General features: G+C 37.1%; 2 protein-coding genes across 2 annotated transcripts in view; one reads left to right on the plus strand and one right to left on the minus strand.

Annotated features, from left to right (window-relative positions):
* LOC121418043 (transcription factor IIIB 90 kDa subunit-like) overlaps positions 1-14706 on the minus strand; it is a 55388-nt gene extending 40682 nt beyond the window's left edge. Inside the window, exons 1-6 of the mRNA XM_041611744.1 lie at positions 14636-14706; positions 6469-6698; positions 5970-6047; positions 3995-4168; positions 2963-2994; positions 888-960 (exon numbers count right to left, since the gene is read on the minus strand). Coding sequence (XP_041467678.1) covers positions 888-960; positions 2963-2994; positions 3995-4168; positions 5970-6047; positions 6469-6655 — 544 coding nt within the window. The 5' untranslated portion in view covers positions 6656-6698; positions 14636-14706. The remainder of the gene's footprint in view (positions 1-887; positions 961-2962; positions 2995-3994; positions 4169-5969; positions 6048-6468; positions 6699-14635) is intronic.
* A 1627-nt stretch (positions 14707-16333) lies between these two features.
* On the plus strand, positions 16334-18771 carry LOC121418044 (trichohyalin-like). The gene is made up of 2 exons (XM_041611746.1): positions 16334-16346; positions 17233-18771. The coding sequence occupies exons 1-2, from the start codon at positions 16334-16336 to the stop codon at positions 18714-18716; spliced, it is 1497 nt and encodes a 498-aa protein (XP_041467680.1). The 3' UTR covers positions 18717-18771.
* Positions 18772-21467: the final 2696 nt, after the last annotated feature.

Here is a 21467-nt window from a genome sequence, read left to right on the forward strand (position 1 = left end):
TGTGTGCAAAATAACCCCCTAAACAAGTTTTTCGCGGGCTTTATATACACATTTTGGCCCCTAAACAAGTTGTCGCCAAAATATGACCTCAGGGAAAAAGCTTGGGGAAAAAAATACCCTTAACGCGTTTGGCTAGTCTTAAAAAAAAGCTCTGGGTAAAAAAGAAATCTGTGTTTTTTGATAAGTCCACGCACGGACCGCGTCCAAAACTGAAAAAACACCCTTTTAATCAAAAGCGTTTTTTGGTCATGCGTGTGTACAGCAATATATTTGACTGCCCCCCCCCCCTCGAGGAATATTTCCAGGCCTCATCCAAGGATGAAATGCCAAGGCATAGGACAATGGCAAGCCATACAAGGCTAAGGATAAAGTCAAGGGGGCACATTTTAGCCTCAAGGTTTATCTCAAAGGAGCAGAATACTAATTAAACCTGTGAGAATCAAGAATGCAGTATCTATACTAAAGCCTCAGTCAGACAGGATGCAATGAAACACAGCAACATTTGTGTGAGACATATTATACATTGTAGGCACATCCACATGGTGAGATAAATTATATGTTCTGCACGCATCATCTCTACTAATTAATCTCTACAGAAAATATTATTGCAAGTTATGCAGACAAACGCATGATATCACAGTTATTCAATCATGAGTTTCATGAGCCAAATCATTTTGATGTCATGAGTTGGTCACAGCTACTTTTGACAAAATTTACTTTTGAATCAGTCCACAACTTAAGAAAGCTAAGCAACAACAAAAGCAGGTCTACTGCAAATTTGTCACACAAATATCATGTTGCCTTTGTACACAAAATGTTGCCAAGCTTTGTTGTTGCAACTTTTCTGTATGATGGAATAGTTTCATAAATATCAATGAAAGACTTACCGATCGCAGGAGCGTTGATGTGCAATTCTTGACACAACTTGAGGTAGGTCTTACCGAGGACATACACATTAACCTGTAAAAAATATGAACATTGATATGAAATGAATATCATCATTATTATTATCACTGCTATCATTGGAAATCATTGTATCCCCGTGGAGGAAATATCTTTTTGCTGTTGCTACAATATTGTGAAATCAAAATATAAAATTTGAAAACAATTAAATCTTCTTTTTACTGTTTTTTTATTGCAATACACTTAACCCTTTGAATCTGGTAGCCCGGAATACCAGCCTACCAGTGAACGTGCATATACCCGACAGGCCAAAGCCATGTGACTTCAAAAACATGGGTTCTAAATGTCAGGTGACCTTTTAAAATGTCATCTTTCTAGTACGTATAAGGATATTTAGTCAATAATTTCAGTCAAGAATGGTATTGATTTTGGAAGGATTTAGCATTAAAAATTGCCCAAATATGCTACTTTTCTGCAGTTTCTCGTGTGGTATATGCGGTAATACACGGTGTAATACACAGCAAGTCACATGCTTACTATGGGAAGCAATAACAGATCTGACTTTAGTGAAAACAGATTTTGAGCCTAAAACAGACACTAAAGTTGATATTTATGATTGTAGACTAAGTCTACGAGAAGGTAAACAACTTCAGCCGGCCTGGTCCGGGTACTAGCAGAGGGAAAGGGGATGGGGAAGATGCCATTGGGTCTCGAATCATGGGAGTTTGTGAATGTGGTTGATACATGTAAATAATTCAGGGTATGGGTCAGTGCCGCCCCTAATAAATTAGGATTCAAAGGGTTAAGAAATACTTAATGCAAGAACCTGACCTATTATACAGAACCATTTTTTTCACACCCATCTCCCTGAAAAAGTTAATCAAATAGGAGTAAAATTTTAGGACATTATCTCAATCCAAGTCCCAAGTACAATGATACTCGACAAGGATAAACTCTAATGGAAAAACAATCTCCCAGTCCCTGCTTTAATTTTTCTTCTGACATTTTGAATTTCAAATGAATGAATTGTTTCAATCACAATATTTGATTCAATGACCACAAACCAGTATGCATGCCCACTGACTACTTTGTTAATGTTCAGTCAAAGTTTGCCATCAACAATGGAAAGAAATCAATATGTCTACTGCCCTCTCTTGACTAATGTATTATATGAAATTCATCTCTCATTTGACCTGGGTGTACTGTTTTTCACAGAATCATACATGACTTTCTGTAGGAAGAGTGAATACTATTGAAATGCATATATTAACCAGAGACATTAATCAAGCAGTTGATTTATCAGTAATTCCAGTTATCAAACTCCTGTTTTTATATTTTGTTGCATAAAATTCACTATAACGTTGCCACCCAATTCTCTAATGGCATTCTTGATTTTGATTACCGGTAGCTGTTAAGTGTTATTACCAAGCCATTAAACAGGGTACTTCATAACTTTTTTGAAGCACTAGCCCAGTCGGGCAAGTAAATTTTTAAAAATTTGGAATATACTTGCCAAAAAATCTATTTCACTTGCCAAAAAAAATAATTGAAAAAAAAAAGTTTTTTCCCTCTTCAAAAGAAAGTTTTGTGGTTTTATAAACCATTGACATTTTCTCTCTTTTGACATGAACTGATCTACCTTGTTATTGCATTTCTTTTTCCAAAGTGATTTTATCTTGCATGCCATTACCAAAATAAGGGTCAATAAATCATATCGACCCTAATTTTGGTCATTCTAGTGTAAGAATTTTGCTTGCCAAATTCCAGGCAGTAGTTTTGGTCTTTACTTCAAAAACGCCTCTACCTTTTACTTGCCCCGGGCTATCAAGCAAGTGCTTATGTAGCACCCTGCATAAAAGTTACCATTGGATGGCAAAGTTATCTCAATAGTAGGAAAGTTTTTTGCAATGGTGTCCAGTTTTCTAAACTATGGACCAAGAAATTCAGCAATAAACTAATGAAGGCACTACGTTTTTACATTTTGGCTACCCATACTTCAATCATAGATTAAAAACCACATTATTTTAATTGTAGAATATTAACTGTTTAAATAGCTTACCTGGAGTAAATCACTGAGATCAAGCAACATATCTGTTCAAGGTTTATATCAAGGATGATTTACAAATACTAAGATTATAACAATTATATCACCAATACGATTCTAGAGATAATAATATCTCAAATTTCTCCTTTTTGACAAATTGTACAAATGATCAAGGCCACAAAATTATCATCTAGACACTCATATTGTACTATCCGCATATTTCATCAAACCAAAGGTAGCTGGTCAAAAGATAAGAGCCAGCTGTGGTATCATTTTTTTCAAAATGAGTTTTAACAGAATCAAATTAAATTACCATCTAAGAGCTTAAATTATCTGCCAATAACCTAGAAAATGTGAAATTGCTGAGATTTGAGCACAAGCAAAGCATTTCAGCTAGGTCATTTTCTCAGCAATAATTCTAATACACTGTCCCATATGTGCTAATCTGCGATGGCAATCTTAAGCGTACTCAGGTATTTTTTTTTCAGCTTAGATTTCCTGATTTCACAATGTTAGGTTTATGTAAATGGGGCCCTTAACACAAAGCTTAAGCAACCATCCTAAAATATCTTTATTATTGATAGCATTGACTACAGTGTACAATCGATCGTAAAAATCATAAAAATGTGTATCATAATTCGCTATCGTTTGTGTTATTGTGACAATAAACCTTGATTTTAAAATAAAAATAATAATAATTGGCATTGAAATAGCGCCTTATCAATCTATGACTGCTCAAAGTGCTTCACAATCATTATTACCCGGTCACCGGATTCATAGCATTCAAAGCAGCCTGTTAGGCGCACACTTGCTAAACCAACCACAATAGCGGTTGTTTCCTACCGGTACCCAATTAACACCCGGGTGAGAGTGCCAAAGTGTGGATTGACACCTTGCAAAAGGACGCTAGGCCATGGTGGGATCGGAACACACGACCCTCTGATTACAAGGCGAGAGTCAGAACCGCTACACCACGGCGCTTCTTAAAGACCTACTCATGAAATTATTGTCTGCTGCGACTACATTCCTCAAGTTCTAAAAGGATACGAGGGGTGCCTTCGAGCCGACAGACCAGGTACAGACATGCTGCCACAATGTGCATGGTCTTTCTTCCTCGGGTCAACTTCTTCTGGACGGCCATCTTGAAGAAGTTATATGCCATGTCATTACGATGCTGGTTTAATTTCAACTGACCTCCCATGTGCTGGATGTTTCTCTTACCTATGAAATAGAGAAAATCATTAAAAATAAGATATAACATCATGGTCCTGTTTTACAGATACTTGATGCGATAATTCGTCTTGCAGCTCCAAAAAGCTAAACTGTAATGAGCATCGTGAAGATCTGTATTTTACAATAAAAGGAGAGTGCAATGTGCAAGTAAAAACCTGGATACATCTTAAAGAACAAGAGATCTGGTTGGAGGCTGCAGATTTCTAATAATGGGAAGCGCAGCCTCTCTGAATGCTGGTAGACCTGTTTTGTATACAACTTCGCCAGGCAGGTGGTTCCATATTTGGTTTGTCCTTGGGAAGGACTGTGTATGGAAATCTATCAACGTCAATTTTTTTCGTACATTCCTTCAAAAACTTTCCATGATGTCTTTTGTATACACAGAGGAGCACACTCAATTGTCAATAGATGTATGAATATACATCATATCTAGAACCAGTTTTAACAAACAGGCATTTTAAATGTTGGTATTGCTGGCTTTCCATAGCTGTTTGATCTATCAATAGCAACTCTTTGTAAGACAGTGCCCAGAGCTACCAACCTTCAAAGGAGTAAATTTTACTCCCTGGGACTTTGACATTTAATTCAAAATGTGTTAAAAATCATGTCAAATCTGTTTGTGTAGTGTGCAACGGGCATCAGCTTTAACTATACATGATTCTAGATCATTTCAGCAATTGTATTCAAATGTTCAATTTTGCATGTATTCCTTTGAGAGTGGCTCTCCCCCCCCCCCCCTCTTCTTTTCCTCATTTTGGCTTTGAATTTGATTGGTCCCAAAGTAAACAATGCATAAATGATGAATAAATCCAGATGCTAATCAAGTCAAAATCAAACAAGAGTTGCATAAAACTCATTGCAAAAAAAACTTTCAATTAGTTTAACAAGGATTTAAAAAAAACTTTGTAGTATTACTTATCATGTGAAATTAACTGAAGAGGCATTTTGCAATAAAGTTTATACAGTCCAACCTCTCTTATCCAGACACGTTGGGACCAGCACCAATCCGGATAAGGGATTTATCCGGATCTGGGAGACCCAATATTAAATACACGCAGCTGCGCTGCCGACTGCCTCCCCAGGCCACCGGCGGTAGCTACACTATTGTAGTGGGCGTACGGTAAAGACAATATTCACTGCAGAGTCAGTGCAAATTATAGGCATTGCTTTTATGGAAATTAAATCGATCGATGGCCAAAACTCTTGGATAATTTACCTGCTAAAATGACTGAGGTATACATCGAGCATACCTCGAAAGAAAAAGAATGACTCGATGAAACCAAGTTTTAAAATGAGATCATCGTGGCGGGTATCGCAGCTTTGCAATGTCAGCCATTGTTACACTGACTGTAGGCTCAAACATGATAGATGGCGCTGTCCGTATTGAGGCCTAAAGTTAGCTAGCAAGACATGTGTTGTTTTTCCCGCGAAGCAAAAAGAGAAACGTGATGAAATGTTTGCGCTGCACCCTGATTTACTGGAAATTATCATTCCTAAAGTTCTTTTGGTGATTTGGGTGAGATATTTTCATGAAAAATATGTTTGGTGTAGGGTGACTATATATGTAATTAAAGTGAGTTTACGTATAGGATTGAGTTTAGATTGAAATCTCATTTCGTCAAGTACCGGTACTAGATTAAATTTTTTTTAAATCTTGGCAAGTGTGCGTGCGGATAATAGAGAGATCCGGATAAGGGGAGGCCGGATAAGAGAGGTCGGACTGTACATTGGTTTTACTCTGTACTCCATATGAATATTATAAGACATAATGGCTAGCTTTAAAGTTTACCTTGCTGAAGTGTAACTGTTCTAGATTCTTTACCAAAGCCATGTCGAAAGTTATTTCCCAGCGTATGGGTCTTATCACCTGTTGGAAAAAGAGAAGTTGAAAAACAGTCAATAGGTTGCTTATTAAATACAATATTGTTCTGTAGGTATATGCAAATAACACAATGAAAAGAGACAAGATGTTTTGTTTAATACATTTCCTTCAATAAGGATATACGCTCTAAAAACTGTAATTGAAAAAGAAGCAATTTAAGGTAAAAAAAAAAATGATTTTTATTGTAAATTAGGGAAGTCCTCAATCAATCGTTTATTAGTTACTTCTACATTTGTAATTTTATTTACTTTCTTCTTAAACATACTTTTACATCAATTTTGTTCTCTTCTGAATGTGTTGTTATTACTGTTGTATATTCATATTATTACTTTATATCACTGTTATTTTTATATCACATTTGTAGAATAAATTAAATTAATTGAGAAGAAAATCAATATCAAGTCACCTTCAGACGAGACAAACTGCCCAATCACAGACGTTCCTCCGAGCGTGTTCTCTGCAAAGCCTACCTCCGAGACGATGAAGTTATCTTCAATGACCGCTCCACAGGACACGCATACAGCATTACCACGAGCCTGGTCAGTGTCGATGTCGCTCCCGCCGCAGTTGCTGCATACTGCTGCCTTCGACATAGCTGGTATGTCTGAAGTGGTCTAACTGCTCTTATGAAACTTTCTGTAAATACATATAAGAATATAGAAATAATTAGATCTTTGAATGATTCACACAGACTAAAGAACATAGCAATGTGCTCCAGTGACTTCTGAAGATATACATGTATATGTAACACCAAGGGTATGGATAATACATGACAATCATGTCCTTTGGCAAGGCATTTATCTACATGTGACACTCTCCATCCAGGGGTAATAAACGTGTACCTGCTCTGAAGGAATTCCTTGAATGCTCGAGCACCTGATCAAGATTGCCGTGTTTAAGTAGTGGTAATAGTAAAAGAATTGTGATGTTGTTTCTTACCAATCCTCCTGTACACCGAGTCCGGCTATGAGAGAACATTTTGAGTGGGTTAAGAGGTCATCTCTCGGTAATGCTGTTGTAGTAAGTATTCTTTTAAGACATTGGAGATTTTGCTATATGATGCGTTTCTGTCAACTCCAGCCCGCATATGTACCATCTCAGTCTCCAACTGACATGTGACATGTCAAAGAGGAGCCGGAAGAGGAGAGTTTAGGGGCAGGTATTGTGAAGGGAAGACAATAATAGATGAACAGACAAGGAAATCACTTTCGTTAAGATCATTTATGACAAAGACAGGCAAATCAAGGTCCTCAACATGATGCAGCAGGTCCAAGCACTGCTCCAGGAAGACTGGACATGAGGCAAGTAAGTGGATAGCGCTTTTTCCTCTCGAGAAAAGAGCTTGCAGTTTGAATCAAGACCAGGAGGTGGTCTGCACTGCAAAGTGAAATCCTTAAGTGTTCTACAGGTGGTTTCAGACCGCCTCAAAGTTTGTCAGTTTCAGGTATTTTCTGATCAGGAAATTTACCCTGATCAGAAAATACCAGGTACTATTGGCAATGTGAAAGCAAATTACGCGTAATCTCCCCGAAAGAAAATACCCACTAAATAGTAGGTACTTGTCAAAATTACGAGAACTTTTGCTAGGATTTTTCCAAGGTCGCCGGTATTCTGGCAATGTGAAAGCAATTTACGGGAACTTTTAGCCTAGTGTGTATTTGGGCACGGGTGCCTTGGGTGGCTGCTGAGCTAGTGATTTTGAATTTTGCTTCGCTCACTTATCAGATTATACTGCGCATGCTCGTAACTTCAGGAACTTATCCCGAAGAGAATGTTTCGGGGCAGTGTGAATGCAGGAATAATTAATGGGTATGTTTTTAGCCTAAAAGTGTTCTCGTAATTTAACGGAAATTCTCATGATCAAGGCGGTTTGAAACCACCTTACATGTATGCAGTCTGCTTGGTGGGTGGTAGTCTATGCCAGTGATTTCTTGAACTCAGTATGACAGTGGTAAACTTCATGAGCATTGAGATAAAAATTGTTACTTATTCTAACTTGCAAGTTATCAATAGATCTCAAATTTACTAATAGAAAAAAAACATATTAGGACATGATACTGAGTCCAATGATGATATTGCTGTATTGATATTAGTGTTATCATGTGAATATTGCGCAATCATGACTATAGTGCAAACAATATCCACAAATTTTTCAGCACAATTATTCACTTAAAGAAAAATCCAACTTTGATATTACATCAATTTGTGTCAAAGCAGAAAATTAAGGTGAACAAGTGGAATGCCTCTGGCCGTCTCACCTGCATCACGCGGTTCAATATAGCAGCAGTGCTGACTTTGCATACTACTCTAACTCGCACAAGATGTTCAGTGATACATGGTTACTCTTATGTCCTCTTTTTATGAAATAGACCAATAAACTTACAGAGATATGATGGTTATTCAACAAAAAACCCCAACATGGCCAAAGTTCATTGACCTTACATGACCTTTGACCTTGATCATGTGACCTGAAACTGGAACAGGATGTTCAGTGATACTTGATTACTCTTATGTACAAGTTTCATGAATCAGATCCATAAACTTTCAAAGTTATGATGGTAATTCAACAGATACACCCAATTCGGCTAAAGTTCATTGACCTTTGACCTTGGACATGTGACCTGAAACACGCACAGGATGTTCAGTGATACTTGGTTACTCTAATGTCCAAGTTTAACGAACTAGACCAATAAACTTTCAAAGTTATGATGGTAATTCAACAGATACCCCCGATTCGGTCAAAGTTCATTGACCCTAAATGACCTTTGACCTTAATCATGAGACCTGAAACTTGCACAAAATGTTCAGTGATGCTTGATTACTATTATGTCCAAGATTCATGAATCAGATCCATAAACTTTCAAAGTTATGATGGGAATTCAACAGATATCCCCAATTCGGCCAAAGTTCATTGACCCTAAATGACCTTTGACCTTGATCATGTGACCTGAAACTTGCACAAAATGTTCAGTGATGCTTGATTACTATTATGTCCAAGTTTCATGAATCAGATCCATAAACTTTCAAAGTTATGATGGGAATTCAACAGATATCCCCAATTCGTCCAAAGTTCATTGACCCTAAATGACCTTTGACCTTGGTCATGTGACGTGAAACTCATGCAGGATGTTCATTGATACTTGATTAACCTTATGTCCAAGTTTTATTAACTAGGTCCATATACTTTCTAAGTTATGATGTCATTTCAAAAACTTAACCTCAGGTTAAGATTTGATGTTGACGCCGCCGCCGCCGTCGGAAAAGCGGCGCCTATAGTCTCACTTTGCTTCGCAGGTGAGACAAAAATGGTGATTGTTGAAAGATATCACCTTTTTCTAAGAGCATATTTTTTTTTTAAGAAGATAATACTTCTTGATCAATAGACCTGCATGTACAAGAATATCACACACAAAAAATAATTACTGGTAGCTGAAAGCTAGAATAAGATAGATAAAAATAAAACCCTCAACTCCAGGAGAAGATGGAATAGGTTATCAAGTGTACGAGCACCTGCCGGAGTCCCTTAAACATATGATGTTATATGTTATAAATAGGATCTGGGAAACAGGTACAATACCAGTGCCATGCTAGCACTCCATACTTATTCCCATGTTAAAGCATGACAAAAATCCATCCAAAACAGATTCTTATCGACCCATTGCACTCATGTCTTGTTTCATCAAAATTATGGAAAGTATGGTAAAAAAACGACTTCAAATGTACCTTGAAAAACATGTTTTACTATCTCCTATACAGAATGGATTCCGCAAAGGTCGAGGAACAATTGATAACATTGTTCATCTTGAGAATGAAATTCAAAAGAATTTGAAAACTGGTGTTAAAACAGTAGCAGTCTTTATACACATAAAGAAAGCATTTGACTCCCTATGGACAAAGGGACTCCTAGTCAAATTAAGTAAATTAGGTCTTACAGGAAACATTCTACTTTTCTTAAAAAATCTATTGACACATCGCACTATTCAAGTTCGAGTAGGGGATCATCTTTCTGACATTATGGAAACCAATAATGGAATTCCTCAAGGCAGTAGCCTAAGTCCTGAATTGTTTAATATTATGGTGCACGATATTCCAATTTCACCAACCATCCATAATCTCCTTTATGCCGATGATTGTGTAATATGGAAATCTGCCAATGATATAAGAGAGGGTACCAAAGAAATCCAGGAATATCTAAATATACTTCATGATTGGTTTCTCTCTTGGGGAATAATTTCTTGTGAAAAGACGGTTCCCGTACTTTTTTCTCATTCCCCTCGATATGATCCATGTCTCGAGATATATTTGGGGGACAACCTCCTAACGCCAAGGAAGGAGTACAAATATCTTGGTACTATTTTCAACTCTAGGCTAACATGGAGACCCCACACATACATGAAGTAGTTCAAAGATGTAAAAAGAGAATTAACATTTTGAAATGCTCATCTTATGCCAATTTCTGTGGTAATGTTGGAGAACTACTCCACGTATACCGGCAATTATTCGGTCACTCATGGATTATTCATGTGAGGCTTATGACTCTGCAACCACAAATGTTAAAAATATTCTTAACTCCTGCCAATATCAGGCACTCGCCATATGCGCGAGAGCAAAAAGGGGCACTTCCCTTCGAACTCTTCAAGTAGAAGTTGGAGAAATGCCCCTAGATATACGACGTGAAATGCTGAGCGTAAGACTCAAGAAACGCATAGATAGTATACCAGATCATCCATTTAAACAAGATCTTCAAGACTGTTGGCAGTTTCAGTTTTACTTGGACAAGAACACGAGGAAGCCGTTCGGGGAAAGAATATCGAAATTACCCCAGCCTCTCCAATATGAAATTGAATATATGTACTCGTATACTTTTATACCTTATTGGCATTACCGGTCACCAATAATATCCATGGAGATATCCGATTATATATCAAAAAGTGACAATTTAACATTCCAGAAACAAACAAGTCTTGAATTAATACACAAGAAGTGATATAACTTCTTACAAATCTTCACTGATGGTTCGAAGTCTCCTGAAACAGGAAAAGCAGCAGCATTTCACGTACCCTATTACAAATATATACATTCATTGAGACGCCAAGATAATACATCGTCTTATAGATCAGAGCTTGCAGCGATTATACTAGCATTAAATTGGTTGAACCAATTACCTGGCCTTTATACAGGAGCGGTCGTATTTTGTGATTCACTCAGCGCACTAGAGGCAATCAAAACTAAAAAAGAAACTAACTTTGTGAATGAAATTTTGTTAATGTATACACAATTGTATAATAAAGGAATAACAGTGTATTTTGAATGGATCCCAGGTCATTGTGATATCAGGAACAATGAGGTGGTGGATATCGCAGCCAAACAAGGTTTACGGCACAGCCAAATTGATGTAAATAACAAAATTAGTAAGCATGAATCAAACTGCATTCTTAAAACGTACTTTACACAAATATGGCAAAAAATGGGATGAAACATTATCCCCTTTGAAGGACATTAAAAAATCAGTTTCAAAAACTTTCAAATGTGTTCTAAACCAGAGATATAGCACATCTATTTTACATTGTCTCCGAATGAACAATATTGATCTTAACGAGAATAGACGGCTTGTCAACAACCATGAAACAGGTCTATGCTCATTCTGTGCTGTGCCGGAAACAACTCTCCACTATCTCACAAAATGTCCAGAATACTCACAAGAAAGGGAAAGGCTCTTACTTGAAATAAATGAAAGCGAATTGGATATAAAGAGACTTCTCAATTCAGCAGAGTACTCGCATCAAAAAGCTTTGGTATCCTTCGTAAGAAGGACCCAAAGATTCACATAGTATATTCTAGTCATTTTAAACAAATTGTTAATTGAAATAATTGAACGTTGTATAAGTTCCATTCATATATGAATATTAATGTTTGTTGAGTCTTATAAACCCATGTTGGAAAAAAAAAATAATAATAATTATATACATGTTAGATATGAATGTGTTAGATATGAATGTGTTAGATATGAATGTGTTAGATATGAATGCATTACATATATGTCTTCCGTATAATCTTATTAATTTGTAAATATTTGATATATTGAACAAACTATGAGATGTGAAAATTAACCCAATGCACGATAACTGCACAAGACTCAGAACGTTTGTTTTGTCTCGAACCTATTCCTAACCATAACCATTTGTATTAACTTTGAATTTCGAAACTCCGTTGAAGGAGATCATTTCGTCAACAGACATCACACAGCCTTGACTGGTATTGGGGGGGCGTAAGGCTACGCATGCGCATCATGCAGTAGCTGAGACACCTGATCAATGTACCGATCCGGGCTTGGCCAGAAAATACATCTGAAGTGGTTAAGTGATTTGTGATGAAAGTCTGTTGTGAATCTCCAAAATTGCGCGAATAATGCAGCGCCTTACCTGACTTACTGAATTGATTTAAGTACAGAAAAATTTATAAATAAAATTACCGCAAATAATGCTGGCGCAAATATTCACTACTGAATGACACGTGCCGTATGAGCTAAACAACAACAACAACATAATGTCGATCTAGTTCATCTAGATTAATGTCGATCCAGTTCATCAGTTACCCAGCTATTCGAGGAACAGTTAAAAATTTGAGCTCTTTGTTTTGTTTTGCCAATAATCATATGCCAAGCTTTTTGCGCGGGTTATTCAAACTCACGAAAAAAAAAATACAAGAGAGAAGGAGAAAAGTGGAGGAAGTATTGAGACAGAAGAAAACAGATAAAAAAAGAAAACGTTTTATGTACAAGTTAGACTGCTCTTGATTACTTTTAATCACATTATAGCCAAATAATGTTTATTTTGCAATTACATCTTTATGTGGTCATGACTAACCAAACATGTATAGCCTTCAGATGATTGCCTTACGGTTTGCTTATATTTAAATGATGAAAAGTATGCACGTTGATATATAGATTTTTTTTTCTTTCCCAAATTCATCCAAAGTCACATTCCATCCTACAAGGGCTTGTCTTCCAAAGTAGGTAGGATTTAAAGGCGTCTTGTCTCCGGGAAAGATCGAGACTTCACTGACATTGATGTTCACATCAACGGGACAGACGTATCCCCATACTCCGGTACAGGTGTAGGATTGGAGCTGTGATTTTCCTAATATCTTTCTCTGTCATCTCCATCCTGCTTGCATACTAGTAGGCCTATATAGCATATTTTTAGGAATAGCCCTGGTTTTAATTTGTGAGACACACCTACTCGACTTAAATCCTAGTAGATATCCTAATAAATAAAAAAAAAGAAGAAATGATAGAAAAAAACATAGAAAAGAAAAAGAAAAAAGAAAGGAAAAATAAATAAATATTTGAATTTTACTTTTTTCAATTTTAAGAAAACAAACGTTAATAATGTAATATAATATATACTTTGGCGAAAATAGTCAAATTGACTGGTTGCCAAATAAAAATAAGAACCCCCCCAATGAATTGAGTAAAATATTCTACTGCTTCAAAGCAAATATGAAGAATGAAGTACGCTCAGAAATTAAAGTGACCTTTAATTGACAAATCATGGGGAAATCAAGGCTGATCTCAGAACAGAGAAGGGATTCAAGTTTTTCACTCTGCCGCATGCCTTGGGGTGTTATGTAATAGACGGCGGCATGTCTCTGGGGTCTATAGGAGAGCAATTAGTTAATGGACTAACCTACAGAAGTGAAACATGTAACTTCACAGAGGTTATTTATTTTAGTTTAGCGATCTAGAGATATGCTGAGTCTAGGAATTGGGATCGTTGGAAACTGGAACTGCGTTGATCCAAAGTAAATAACCATCAAAAGTTCGGTCAAATTCATGCTGTACGAACTTTTATCGCATTAGTCTGACGGGCGCTCATGACGGACGGATTATATTATGCAAGTCAACTAGCTGTTTGCAAATTTCATATTGATTCAATTCCCCATGATTTCTAAGTGGCTGGGCCCTTTAACTCTTTCTGCCAACTCAACCATCCAAATATTCACTAATGTCTGATACGCGCTGTATAAGCTAAAACAACAACGCCAGCTGTGTTACGGCTATAGGCTAGAGGTATACTCGGTACATGTATACTACGGGTACTAGTATGTACCCGCTACGCAGCTACGGTACGTAACGCCACCTCTCCTCCTTCCTTCATCATTGTGTCCTTTCATGCCTTTCAAATTCAATGTCTTTCATAACTAGGCCTACTATAAATTGTTCTTTCTCAGTATCTCCATCTCATTATGCCCATTCCATTCCCTAACATTTTGTTTCTCAAGAGTACGAGTCCCAGTTTTTTTAATGAAATTAAGTGTAATGTGAAGGGCTTGCCTTAATAATAAGCGTCCATCTTGCTTGAATAAACCCACATCCTACTGAGTACTGGCTGTGTTGTCCCATCTATTGAATTTTTTGTAATTTTTAAGTCTAACTTAACGAGTCTAAAAATATTGGTTTTAAAAGGTATTTTCTTATCTCATGGTAAACAATTTAACATGATAGATATGAAATAAGTATTATTCGAACTATAAATCATCGTCAAATAAATATAACTGGCATGCAAACTTACTATTTTGGGACTGTTTCTGGTGACAAAACCTGAGGCAATTGGAAACGGTAAAAATGGTCTACGGTATCTGCAAAACCGGCTGTAAACGGGAAAAAAAAGAAGAAGGAGCGTTCGAAGCATAATAGACGCCGTGTGGACGGTGTGGGCAATTTCAGCTAAAAAATTTGTAATGTACTTTTACAAAAGATGCTTTAATTAGCAAACGTTCTTTCTTCTTTAATTTGGCACGAAATATTCCTGATTGTTAGGCTTACTACTTTTTTAGGTGATAAGAAATTTCTTACCAAAATATTCTCGCCTACATAAAAAAGGCCAATGTCTTCTGTTTCTAGCTAAATAGTTTCAGACAAAAAAATAATTCAGTTGTAAAAATAGTTCAGCTAAAAAGAAATTCTATGACCTCTATGAACCTGTTTGCAATGGTATAACTTGAAAGGCAAAAAGGTAAATTAAGACATTTAATTAATGGCCGCGGAAGGTACACATCGGGAGGGGCTTGGGGCCACGCGTACCCCCCCCCCCCCTCCCCTCCCGATAATAATTATAAATGTTATTATGATGTATCACTCAAATGAATAAATGAAATTCACCATCCTCCCTATAATATAGTAATGGGGAATAGAATAATTAACATGATAGTGTTGCTTGTTATATTCTTCTTTACTAGTAGTAGTAGTAGTACTACTACTACTACTTTAATAATAATGATAATAATAATGATGAGGATGATGATGATAACTAGTGGCGTAACTACGGGGGCATGGGGGGCACGTGCCCCCCCCCCCCATCGGCTGACCAAAAAAAAACGGGGGAAAGGAGAAAAAGAGGGAGAAAGGAAGAGAAACGTAGTGGGAAAGAAGACATTATTGTTCATTATAATGTTATATTATATCATAGTTATGTTATGTTATATTACATAAGAAACATTGTTTTCATAACTTTATGAGACATAATTTGCTCAGGGCCTATGTCTTCATTGTTCCTGGTGCTTGCATTGTCTGTTTACCGAGAAATATAATCATGCTATACTAAAACCTCCCGTTTGCAAGTCAACATACACCAAACTGCCAAATATATTTCCTCGCACTTCGAGTTTAATATTATTGTTTTATGTAAAATAGTATGCTTCTTTTCATGACTACTTATAGTGATTGCCTCATTTTAAGGTCTTAATATAAAACATTTCCTGTCCGTGCTCACGTTCGCAGTAGTGGATTGGTGAAATATGTATGCTCTCCATGAATTCCTAGAATCAAGCCTTAAAATGCCCCTCTTTGATCAGTTCTGAATTTCCTAAATTTTCAGCTCGCACTACGCGCTCGCAAGATTTGATTAGTGAGATGGGTATGTTAATCATGATTACAAGTGCTTTATGTGCATGTTTAGATGCAATTCTAACAAAATAAGCAAGCGCTTATTGGCACTCCATTAGATTACTACGGTGAGATGTGTATAATCTTAATGGATTCCTAAAATATAGTCCTTAAAATCTTCCTATTTGGGGGTCATTATTTACAAAAAAAATCAGCTCGCGCTTCGCGCTCACATTATTCAGCCAAACAAGTACGTATCATGATTACAAACGATTGATTACAATGTCCTTTTTAGGTCTGAATATAAAAAAAATTAAGCTCGCGCTCCGCGCTCGCATTATTTGACCAGTGAGAGACATTACCGTTTGATGGCACTGTCCTTAAAATGTCTGTAATAGGTAAGTATACCCAGCAACTGGGTGCGCTTGGCGCGCTCACGTAGTGACTCAAATTTTTTGCTGGTGCCCCCCCCCAATGCCATGACCCACGGTACGCCACTGATGATAACAATAATAATGATGATGATAATAATAACAATAATAATAATGATACAACTCTTATGGGATCATATAATATTATAGTCGGGCGCCTGTCTGGTAAAAAGACAGGAATGTATTGAAAATGACCAAACAAAACTTTTTTTTTGCTTGTCAAATTCCTTGAATCCCAAATGACCTTCATTTTGTAGTGTAAACCCTTTTTTTCGCTCGTCAAACTTACTTTAGCACCCCCATCAAAACATCGTTTCCAGGCCCTACCGCCTGGCCCTTGAAACACTCCCCTGCTAATATCGAACCCATGATCTTCCTATTATGACGATGCTACTGATATTTGTTTCATAGCGCGCGACGTAGTTGTCTTCTTTACTGTGACGTAATGAAATGTGAATTGGTGCGCATATCATTATAGTTACCAAGTTTATTTATTGATTTCGAAATTAACATTGTCTTATATATCATTTATGATATCGATATTGTGGCTAATTCTTTGGTTGCACATTATTTTTCGGAATCTTCGACTATCACATTTGCATAATGAGCGACAACGGTAATTGCTTTATTAATACAATTGATATTCAACTTTATTACATCATCTCTTGATTTACTATGATTAAAAAAAACCTCATTATAATTTAGGATACTTTCATTCGTAATTTACATCGCGATTCACTTATTTCCAATACAACAGGACCCAAGTCTGCTTCTCATTTTTTTCACACATTATGTTGGTTCCACAGGAGTTTGGTTTTAACAATAATATTGTCCTATTTATTTATTTTTGCAGGTGAACGAGTTGTTATACCTTATCAAGAACAACTCTCGGACCCACTGGCCTTTGATTTCGGTGCATTCTTCAGTGACCTTCTGGTTAGATCAGTCAATGGCATATTGGATTACATTCTCGGACCAGTAGAAGAGAAGAAGGTGGAAGAGGGCATGGCTGAAGAGCAGGAAAGTGAGGAGCAGGAGGAGGAAGAGAAGATAGAAAATGGGGTTGAGGAGCTGGAGGAAATGAAGGAGGAATATATTGAGGAGGGGAGCGATCAGAAAGAACAGGGGCAGCAGAAGGAAGAGGAGGGGCGGGAAGATATTGAGGAGCATCAAAAAGAGGAGCAGATGGATGATGAGGAAGGGCAGGGAGCACAGGAGTACGATGGCTGCATTGAGGAGCAGCAAAAGGAAGAGAAGAAAGAGCAGGCTGATATTGAGGAGGAGCATCAAGAAGAGATTCAGGAAGATGTTGAAGAGGGGCAGATGGAAAAGAAGGAGAAAGATTTCGTTGAGGGGCAGCCGGAAAAGGGGCTGGACTATAGCATTGAGGTGCAGCAGAGGGAAGAGGGGGAGGAGCAGAAAGATAAGGAGGGGCAGCGCGAAGAGAAGCAAGGATACAATATTGAAGAGGGGCAGTGGAAAGAAGTGGGAAGCATTGAAGAGCTGCAGACGGAAAAGGTTGAGGACGTTGAGGAGAAGCGGGAACAGGAGCAGGGAAATGCTGATGAACAAAAGAAAGAGAAGGTAGACACGGAAGATCAGCAGCAACTTAAGGTTGATGTTTCTGTGGAGGAGATGAATGTCCAGGTGAACGTTGAGGAACAGAAGGAAGAGTTAGAAGAGGAGCAGATGGAGGAAGATGATCAAGATGCAGGTCAGAATGTAGAAGGGGAGTACCACCAGCAGGAGGAGGTAGAAGGGGAGTACCACCAGCAGGAGGAGGTAGAAGGGGAGTACCACCAGCAGGAGGAGGTAGAAGGGGAGTACCACCAGCAGGAGGAGGTAGAAGGGGAGTACCACCAGCAGGAGGAGGTAGAAGGGGAGTACCACCAGCAGGAGGAGGTAGAAGGGGAGTACCACCAGCAGGAGGTGGTAGAAGGGGAGTACCACCAGCAGGAGGAGGTAGAAGGGGAGTACCACCAGCAGGAGGAGGTAGAAGGGGAGTACCACCAGCAGGAGGAGGTAGAAGGGGAGTACCACCAGCAGGAGGAGGTAGAAGGAGAGTATCACCAGCAGGAGGTAGAAGGGGAGCAGCAAGTTGAGCAGGAGAGAGGGGTACGTCGGGAGAAGCTGGATTTAGATGAGCAAGAGGAGGTGATGGAAAATGAAGTAAAAAGGGAGATGTGGAATCCGAAGGGGATGGATAAGAAGCAGAATGGACTAGAAAAGAAGGAATGGGTAAATGATTTTCAAACAGATCTGGATTCATCAGTCAAAAGTGATGAACATAGGAGGGGTCGGAAATGGTGGAGAAAACTATTTTGTTGTTTGGGCTAGAATAATATGTCGATAATAATGCCTGATATGTAAATAAATGTAAATATTGTAAATATAAATCATCAGACTCGGGCGATTGTTCTTTGATTGGTTTTGAATGATAAGGTGAGTGAGAAAGCAAATAGGTTCGTTGGCGTACATTTTCGGGGGGCACGTATGGACCCCAAAAGTTTTTATGACTGAGAAAAAAAACAAGGACAAAATTAAAGGGATCAATATGAAAGGAAAGGGTATGAAATGTGATACTGTTTCTGCGGTCAAAATCTATCCTAAATAATAGATTTATATATTAAAAGGATATTTCTCAAAATAAATTTTGCCCCATAGGCCATGTCCACTCTCCACCCCCCCCCTTTTTTTTGCTTACTACGCTACTGACTTTGATTGAGTTATATAGACCAAAAATACTTTTAAAAAATTTTAATATAGGTCAAGAAATCATTTACGTAGCCGATTTATTTACGCTTATTTTTGAGGTTTATAAATTATGTTCAGGATATTTGATTTTTTTACCGCAAAACGCTTTATCACATTTTTGTATCGTAATGTGCAAGTATTTTATTCGGTGAAAGAAAGACACGCTCTGTTCAACTCGGCTAAGGCCTCGTTGAATAGAGCATCACCTCATGCGAAATCTCGCACCATTGCATATTGTATTTAAGTTTCCTGAAATCCATATTTTAATATAACTGCTTTATTATAGCTTGGATGTACAACGAATTCATTTTTATATTATTGTTCATTCCTGTTGTTGAAAAAAATAATTATTTAACTTATAACTCATCAGATACTCACGTACGTTCATGTATGCATTTCCTTTCTTCAATAAAAATGTATGTACTTGATCCCATTTACTAGAACTTCTCTTTTACCAATATTCTGGACAAACTTCACGAACAAAAACATTACATTATTTTACTTCAGATGACTCTATTTTAGCTATATTCTTTAGGGCAATTCCATAAAATAGTCATCCTTTTGTACGTCCGACCCCCATTTTTTCTGAAGTTTTATTTTCTTTCATAGACTGACCACGTCCTGGTCATTTTGAGAGCATTACAGTTTGTCAAAAGAACAAGTACGAACAAAGTTCATTCAAGTCCTACAAATAGGGGGTCGGACGTGCATATTTTATGGAATTGCCCTTTAGTTTTTATGTGTATGTTAATGGAGTGGATATACGCCTAATCACTATATGTGATAGAGATTGAAGGGTTTTCAACTCTTTCATTTTCTTACTATCACCATTGTAAGCAATATTTATCTTTCTCCATCTATTCCATCTTCTCCTTAATATAAAATTCGCGTCAGCATCGTCGTTGATACAAGTGTGAAGGGCTATGTAACTCTTGTGGTCAAACACCGTGGACATAGCGCCATCTCTTGATAGAAACATTATATTGGTGGACTCCATATCCGATCAAACTTGTGAACTTTGGATGCATTCAGCTTGTATGTGTATATATATCATTGATTGATTTACATGTTTCTCATGCATATACACATCCCTTATCTTTCTCTAGTTCATTGTTTAAATCTTTATGATACCCTCCGGTAGTTACATCAACAGGAACTGACGAAACCAGTTAGTTTTTAAGACCATTGATTGATACTTATTTCTCCTTAATATCAATCCTTTTCATATTCTGTACTTTTTAAAGACATCCTCATTGTATTTTCTTTAATTCATGAATTGGATTTTATTACCCTGTTTCTAAATTTGTAAAGAATATCAATGTGATTGAATGAATAAAATACTGGATATGTGCTTGTTATATTTCATTTCTTTGATGATGAGTAAGATGATTTTATATTTATACTGGTTCATGTGTCCACGTGTTTAAGAAATGGGTATTCTATTAAACATACATTTGATGGGGATTAAATTATCTATATGTATCATTTCATTTTCATGTTGTGACCTAAGTGAAACTTAAAAATGTTCTTCATTTACATTCACTTTAGATGCAATTTTATGTTATGCTAGTTGATTATTTTCAACCTTCCCACACCAGGTGGGTGTTTCATAAAGCTGTTTGTAAAGTTATGCACAACTTTACGCCCGACTGGACATGTTCTTACGTCATAAATCAATTATATAGGGATATCACATACCACAAGAAAGGATCACCAGTTGTGCGTAAAGTCATTTGTATCTTACGAACAGCTTTATGAAACACCCACCAGGTTTCTGTATCACAAACCTTAGCATTTGATCATGTGGCTGATATCAATGATTGATCACATTGACTATTGTGTATAATCAATCTTAAAAGCAGGCTAACGATCAATTGCTAAGCTCTATGTCACCGGGCCCTGTACTGCCCACTTAATCAATCACAAAATACAAAGATACTAAATAAATAATTAACCACTCATCACTGGAATATTTTCTTCAAAATCTAGAAGGCAAGATTTTATTGGATTGTGAGCATAAAACTGAATCACATCCACATTGATAGAGAGATCAGAAAAGGAAAAGAGCGACTAAACTAGTATGCGAAAAAAAATGTACTTGATGATGAGATAGTCATTCTACTAAAACCCACACATTGTAATCTACATATCTACACATGAATGCTTCTCAGAGAATGGAGATAGACCATCATTTGCTTTAAAAAAATGATAAAAGAAAATAAATTGAATTTCTAGGGTTAGATTTGTATTAAATATACCCCAAGAATATTTTTACTCAAGCCATTTGGTAGACTCTGTATGCAGTCATGACGAGTTGATCTGTATTAAAACCTA

This window comes from Lytechinus variegatus, chromosome 7 (genome assembly GCF_018143015.1).
Source record: "Lytechinus variegatus isolate NC3 chromosome 7, Lvar_3.0, whole genome shotgun sequence".
Lineage (NCBI taxonomy): Eukaryota > Metazoa > Echinodermata > Echinoidea > Temnopleuroida > Toxopneustidae > Lytechinus > Lytechinus variegatus.